The following is a 6,746-nucleotide window of genomic DNA, read 5'->3' as shown; positions in this document are numbered from 1 at the left end:
GTGAGGAGGACGGAGCCTCCAGGGCCTCCTCCATCTCCTATTGGAGACACGGGAGCCCCTGCCTGGGACTCGGCCCGGCCCTGGCAGGGGGGTGTGAGAGGCACTGATTTCTGGCAAAGCTCGGCCGCTCTTCAGAAACTGGCCCAACAGGTTGGTGTGGCAGAGCCGCCAGCCTGCTGGCTTCCGCCTCCATCTCCGGGAGGAAGGGGCCGCTGGGAGCTCCCCAATCCTCCGCCTTCTCTCTGGCTCCAGGCTCCCTGCCCCTGGCATCACTGTGGGCTGCTGTGCAGGGGGGAGGGTCCCCTGGGGGGAGCCAGCCAGCCACGCCCCACCCCCTCACCTGAGGTGGCCCCGGCCCAGCACCCTCTGCTCAGTGGGCAGCTGCCAGGCCAGGCCCAGGGGCTGGGGCGTGGCCAGGTGACTCCGGGGACATCAGGACACCCAATGCTCGGGGTGACGGATGTCCCAGGGAGACCTGGCCCGGACTGGCCTCCTGGCATCTGTCCCCAAACCCGGTGCAGAGGAGGGCGGTGAGGCCAGGGAGGCACAGCATAAGGACCCATCTCCAGTGCCCCCTCCCCACGGCGGGCAGAATCCTCCGGGGTCCAGCGCCCAGGCCCGGCCCCGCTCCCTCCTCCGGAGAGCCCTCCAGGATCTCCCCACCCTTCTCATGCCCTCAGCACCTGTGGGTGCCACGGCGTTGGCTCGCTAGCCCCTGGGGGCAGGGCAGACCTCTGGGTCAGAGTGTGCACCCTGGCTCTGCCCCTCACCGGCTGGGTGACCACCGCCCTCAGAGCCTTCCCTCTTCAGCTGTGAGCGAGACCAGAGCCCGACAGGAACTCCAGGCCACCCCGCCTGCCACAGCCCACGCGCCTCAGCTCCCGGGGGGGCCACCCCACCCGCCGACGGGCCCAGCCCTGGAGAGGATTGCCCGGCAGCTGCCGCCCCGCCCCCGCCCGCCCCCGGATGTCCTGGCCCTGATTGTGGCACAGCCAGCGCCTGCTCTTTGCACAGGTGTCCACGCTCCGTGCCACCTGCTACAGAGCTTCCCCGAGCCCCTCACCCGCGGCCGGTCCCCCTGAAGCCACTCTGCCCCTCACCCTCCACCGTGGCCTCGCGGGCATTCCGGGGGTCACAAAGGCGCCGAGACCCAGGCTGAAGCAGAGGAGCTTCACCATCCCGACCCCCAACGCCCCCACACCTGCTCCCCAGGTGGCCGGTCAGCCCCCCCCCAGCCTCCCCTTTTAGTCCGATGGGCCTCTCCTGCTGGCACATCTCGGGCTGGTGCGCCTCTGCCCCCTGCCCTGGCAGCGGCCTTCCCTCCCACCTCATCCTCCCGGGAACCAGAGGCGAGAGGACAGAGCCCCGGGGGACCCGGACAGACAGCGGGGACAGTGATGACGGGATCGAGGGGACCCGTCTGTGCGCAGACGCAGAAGAAGCCCACAGGCTCCATGAACAGGAGGAGCAATTTTATTGCCATCGTAGAAAAATCAGTGGGAGGACAGACTAGCGAACTGTGTGTGTGTGTGTGTGAGATAGTGATGGTTTTATAAAGTCCCCTCAGATGCCGTCTCCTTCGCTCTCAGGGGCGGGCAGGCCCTTCCCGGGGGAAGCAAGGTCAGCGGGGCCAGCGGAGCGGCCAGCGAGACCAGCTCTGAGGACCCAGGGCTCTGCCCTGGGGGCGGGGTGGGGGCTCCGCTGGGCGCTGAGGCTTGTTCCATGTTCCGGTCCTTTCGCCGCCTCCAGTGCAGGGCTGGGGGCGACGGGGGGACACAGCCACGGCGGGCGTCGGCGGGCTCTCGCGGGGAGGAGCAGAGGAGCTGGGCGGAGCGGGGTCCCCGGAGCTCTAGGGGCCCAGGGCAGAGAGGCGGGGCGAGGAGAATAAATAAATAAATACGTGTGACTGCGCGGCCCAGCTGGCCTGCTCCCCATCAGGGGACGTCATGGTCCCCCCTTCCGCGGGCCGCCATCCTCCCTGAGAGTCTGAGAGTCGGGCTGGGCGGAGGGGCCGGCCCGCTCTGCGAGCTGAGAGCTGCGGAGTCTGCGGCGGAGTCTGCGGAGCGCGGGGGCTGGGCAGGGAGTGGCCCGGCCCTGCCTACGGGGAGCCGGGGCCTGCCCGGCTCCTCTCCTCCGGCGCGGGCTCTCCCAGGTCCAGCTGCCCGGAGCCCGTGGGCACCGGGGTCCGGAGGAGGGACGGCGGTGCCGGAGTCCGGGGGCCGTGACCCCGGAGGACGGTCAGAGCCGGAAGGGGTACTGGCGGAGGTAGTCGGCCATGCGCCGGGGCAGCGGCAGGCGGTCCACGTCGGCGGCCAGGCGGTGGATGGCCAGGCGGCACAGGTGCTGCAGGCTGGGCGCGCGGCTGCGCGGCACGAAGGGCTGCACCAGCTTCAGGTGCACGGCCGTGGCCGCGGGGCCGGGCGGCGGGGCGTCCCCCGCCTCCTCCTTGGGGGCCGGCGGGGCCGGGGCGGGTGCGGGGTCCGGGCCGTCGCCGCGGCCGTCGGCGGCGCAGGAGGCCACGTAGTGCTGCACGAGGCTCACCACGTCCGGGAAGGCCAGGATGCGCGGCCGGGACAGGCAGTTGGAGTCCAGGCGGAAGCTGGAGTCGGCGTACTCGATGCGCACGTTGGTGGGGCCGCGCGTGGTCTTGACGGACAGCGTGAACAGGTAGCTGGGGTGGGTGCTGTCCCGGACCAGGAACGTGCCCTCCGGCATCTTCTGCAGGTGCTGCCGGGCCTCGCTGGCCGTGATGGAGCCCCAGTACCAGCCTGGGCAAGCGGAGGGGGTGGGGGCGGCGAGAGGTTGGTCACCATGGAAACGGTCCGGGGGCACCGAACCAGGGCAGGACCCGGTCTCCCCTTCACGCCTCCCCCAGCGCCCGGGCAGGGCCGGGCCTCCCCCGTCCCGTTGCCGTCCGAGCTAAGCTTCCTCTCTCGGCTCGGCGGGGAAGGGCCTGCCCTGGGACTCACCGGACTCCCGCAGGTAGGAGAAGGTCTTGGCTATGCACAGCAGGTCCTCCTCCGGGTCGCGCACCTGGGGCTCGCTCTCGGGCTGGGCCGGGGCCTCCTCGGCCGCCGCCTCCGGGAAGGGCCCGGCAGGCAGCGGCTGCATAACTGGCTCAGGCTGGGCCCGCCGGGGCGGCTGCCCGATCCGCTCCGCAGCCGGCGAAGGACAAGGTCTGGAAGGGAGTGAGGGGCGGTGAGGGGAGGCCCTGTGCTCTCCCCACCTCCAGTGATCCCCAACAGTCCCCTGTGCCCCAGCCTGGGCACGCGGCCCTGTCCAGCCCATCTCCCTGGGACCCTCAGCCTCCCCTCTGCCCAGCCCGGGCTCAATGCGTCTGGCACCCGCTTGCCACTGTCATCGCAGAATCCCCCCTGACTGCTCCCCTGCGCGCGGCTTCTCTGGAAAGACGCTCGGCTCTCCTGCGTTTGTGGTTCAGGGAGCGGTCGCTGTCTCTGTGGCCCATTCGAAGGCCACGCCATCCCCGGGGGCATTTCTAACTCCCAGCGGCCAGCTGGCTGCCCACCACGCTGACCGGACTCAGTGCCAAGGTCCCTCACACAGGGGTCCTCCTGGCTGAGCCGCGGGCGGGACCTAGGTCCACACTGGGCACCGTCCTGTCCTGCTCCCTGCTCCTCCCGGCGGAGGGTCCTGGGGGCAGTGGTCCCTAAGGCGCTGGCAAGTCCCGCCTCCCATCAACATGAGCTCCCGCCAAAGGGCAGGTCTGCGTGCCCCCCTCCGATCCCACCCTGCCCCCCCCCCTCGGTCCCACCCTGGCCGCCAGCCCCACCGGGCTCTGCGATTCTATGCTAGAACCGCCACGGAGGGCCCGCCCGGCCCAGACCGATTCTCCGGCCACGGCATATCCCCGGCTGGCCACCCCAACCTGAGCCCAGCATGATGGCCGGGCGTCCTGGCAGGGGGGCACGGGGGAGGGACAGCTGGCCCTCCCTCACGGCTCCATACTACACCCCTAGGCCTCAGCGCCGGGTCTGGTCCTGGCCGGTCCAAGGAGACCACGGGCCCGACCCTCCGGGAGAGCTTATCCCCGAGTCACAGCGCCCAGGTGTCTCGGGGAGCCAGGTCTCCCTGCTCCTGAGCCGCGCCCGCCAGGCCACCGGAAGGACCCGGGGAAGGCCCTCCGGGCAGAGGTGACAGCAGGGGAAACGGTGCCAGATGCTGCCCGGGCAGCAGGAAAGGGGGGGGGGGGCCAGGAGCCAGCCACCAGCCGGCAGAGCACGTCCAGCAATGAGGTTAGAGGTGACCCTTCGGAGACTCACAGACAGGTCCCTAAGCAGCACGGGCAGAGGGGGCCACGCGCCCTGGCACACCCCAGCCTGCCTGCCACCTCTCCCCCTGCTGCACCTGGGACTGGAGTCCCCCTCGGGCAGCCGGAGGCCGTGTTCCGAGGCCCTGGCTGGGGGCCTGCCCGTTGGGCCTCGGTGCTCAGCTCAGGCCCAGGAGCCTCCCAGCGGGGCGGGCGGCTAGCCAGTCAGGCCGGAGCCTCTGGGGGCGGCCGCGTCTAGACAGCTTACCCGGCGCATGTGGGCGTGGGCACGGCCGTGTTGGGCCCACAAGTTTCTGGTGAGCGACTGAGTGTCTGGGAGGGGTGTGCCCGTGGCTGTGGCATCGGCAGGCGGGGTGGCGGCCTGTCCGTGTGCCTAGCCCTGGGGTCCCTCCCGGGAACACGTGCCCATGGGGCAAACGGCCCTGAGGGGGTCCCGGCCCTCCAAAAAGCGGGGGCAGCCCAAGCCTGCAGCTGGGAACTGCTTCCCCTTCCCAGGAGGCCTGGCTGCCATGGCTGGGTGCGCGGAGGGCGGAGGGCGTCAAGTCTTGCCCCCACCTCTGGCCCTGAGCTTCAGCTGAGGCAGAGTGAGAGGGTGTGGGGCCCTAGACCTGGGGGAGCTGAGGAGGGCAGGGTGGGGCGCGGTGAGGTGTCCGGGAGTCCCAGAACTCAGGGAGGAGGGGGGAGGCGCTGGAGACACGCGGGGGGGGGGGGGGGGCGCAGGTAGAGAAGTACGTTCCTCCTGGCACCTCCAGGTTCCTCCTGGAAACGGGACCGCCCGCTCCGCTCCGCTCTGAGCAAGGGCAAGGGGCACACCAGCTGGCCCCACCTGGCACCCTGCCTCACCCGGTACCACCCAGTTCTGACACCAGCTCCCTGGGCCACCGGCTCTCCCCGCGGCTCTCTGAGCTGCCGGTCCGTCTGGGGAGCGCAGACCCCTGGCGGAAGGTGGGCCGAGGGTCTGGGCGCTGGGAAGGAACAGGAATGTGCCAGGAATGCTGTGCCCGGGCCAAGACCGTCTTATCGGCCCCGCCACCCCCGCAGGCTTGGGGAGACGTGGAGAAGGGAGGCAGGATCCTAGGCTGGGCTGTGAGGAGGGGAGGGGGGGCCGGCAGACAGGACCGGGCCAAACCCAGTTTCTCCCAAGAGCTGCTGGCTGGCAGATGCCGGCTTGAGGCGAGCCACGGGTCTCAGGCTGCTTCCCAAGAAGAGCCGGTGGCGGGAGCGGGAGGTGGCGGGACCGGGCGGTGGCGGGAGCGGGCCGGCCGGACAGAGCGGGGCAGGCGGCCGGAGCCCGCGGCAGGCCCGGGCGGGCGGCAGCCTAGGAGCGCGCTGGGCCCAGGGGGTCCGGGCCGGGGAGCCCGGGCTCGGATCGGGCTGCCAGGGTGACCCAGGGGCCCCAGAGCCCAGGCGGAGCGCACCTGTGTGCCCCCGGCGCCAGCCGCCCCCGGCTCTCCGACGGCGGCGGCGAGGGTCACGGTCCCCGGTGGGTCACGGTCCCAGGAGGGTCACCGTCCCCGGCGGCACCCAGCCCCGCGCTCCGGTCCCTCCAGCCCCGGCCTCCCCGGCGGCGGGCCCGGGCCGGCGCTCTGCTCTCCGGGGCCCGGGCGCGCGGGCGGGGAGGAGGCCGGGCGGGGCGCCTACTCACCCCTGGACGCAGAGGACCATTCCCGGCGGCGGCGCCCGGCCCGGGCTCGGCGGGAGGAGGCGCGGGCTGGGCGGCAGGAGGCGCGGGCGCGGGGAGCTCCGGGCGGCGGGCCGGACTGGGACGGGACGGGGACGGACCGGAGGCGCCGGCGCGGGGGGCGGGCCGGCGGCGGGGCGGGGCGGGGCGGCCGCCTAATCTTTTGTCCCCGCGGCCGGCCCTTCCCGGAAGCCACGTCTTCCTGGAACGCCGGCCGGGGCCGGGGCCGGGGCCGGGGCCGGGGCCGGGGCCGGCGGGCGGGGCCGGGGGCGCGGGGCCGCCCCGGAGGAAGACGGCGCACGGGCTTCCAGGAACTTTCCAGGAAAAGGGGGCGGGGCCCCGGCGCCGGCCTATCGCGGCGCGGGGGCGGGGCCTGCGGAGGCTGACGCGCTCGGGCTGGAACTTGACCCGGAGGCGGGCCGGGGGGACCGGTCTGGGGGCCGGGCGGGGCCCGCTCTGTCCTCCGCGCTCTCACCCCGCCGGGCAGGGCCTGGTGTCTGTGCAGGTTAAGGTGACCAGACGTCCTGTTTCAGGCGGGACAGCCCCGATTTTTAACAATTTGTCCCGCGGCCCACGGCGTTTTAAAAAGTCCCAATTTTTAGCCAAAACCGGTGTGGCTCAGTGGATAGAGCGTCGGCCTGCGGACTGAGAGGTCCCGGGTTCGATTCTGGTCAAGGGCATGTGCCTTGGTTGCGGGCACATCCCCAGTGGGGGGTATGCAAGAGGCAGCTGATTGATGCTTCTCTCTCATCAATGTTTCTAACTCTCTATCCCTCT

The 6,746-nt window shown here is 72.0% G+C and overlaps 1 protein-coding gene across 2 annotated transcripts in view; it reads right to left on the bottom strand.

Annotated features, from left to right (window-relative positions):
• Positions 1-1,457: 1,457 nt before the first annotated feature.
• The window catches only part of CISH (cytokine inducible SH2 containing protein), a 262,755-nt gene continuing 257,466 nt past the window's right edge, over positions 1,458-6,746 (bottom strand). The window contains exons 2-4 of one of the 2 annotated variants that reach the window (XM_084902360.1): positions 5,934-5,999; positions 2,970-3,178; positions 1,458-2,768 (exon numbers count right to left, since the gene is read on the bottom strand). In XM_084902360.1, coding sequence (XP_084758486.1) covers positions 2,239-2,768; positions 2,970-3,178; positions 5,934-5,953 — 759 coding nt within the window. In that variant the 5' untranslated portion in view covers positions 5,954-5,999 and the 3' untranslated portion in view covers positions 1,458-2,238. Of the gene's footprint in view, positions 2,769-2,969; positions 3,179-5,706; positions 5,905-5,933; positions 6,000-6,746 lie in introns of those variants that run through there. The other variant, XM_084902361.1, reaches the window with a different exon arrangement.

The sequence above is a fragment of the Pipistrellus hanaki genome (genome assembly GCF_964339955.1).
Source record: "Pipistrellus hanaki genome assembly, chromosome: 13".
NCBI lineage: Eukaryota > Metazoa > Chordata > Mammalia > Chiroptera > Vespertilionidae > Pipistrellus > Pipistrellus hanaki.
The sequence above is the reverse complement of the archived record's forward strand: the minus strand, read 5'-3'. Positions and strand labels throughout refer to the sequence as shown.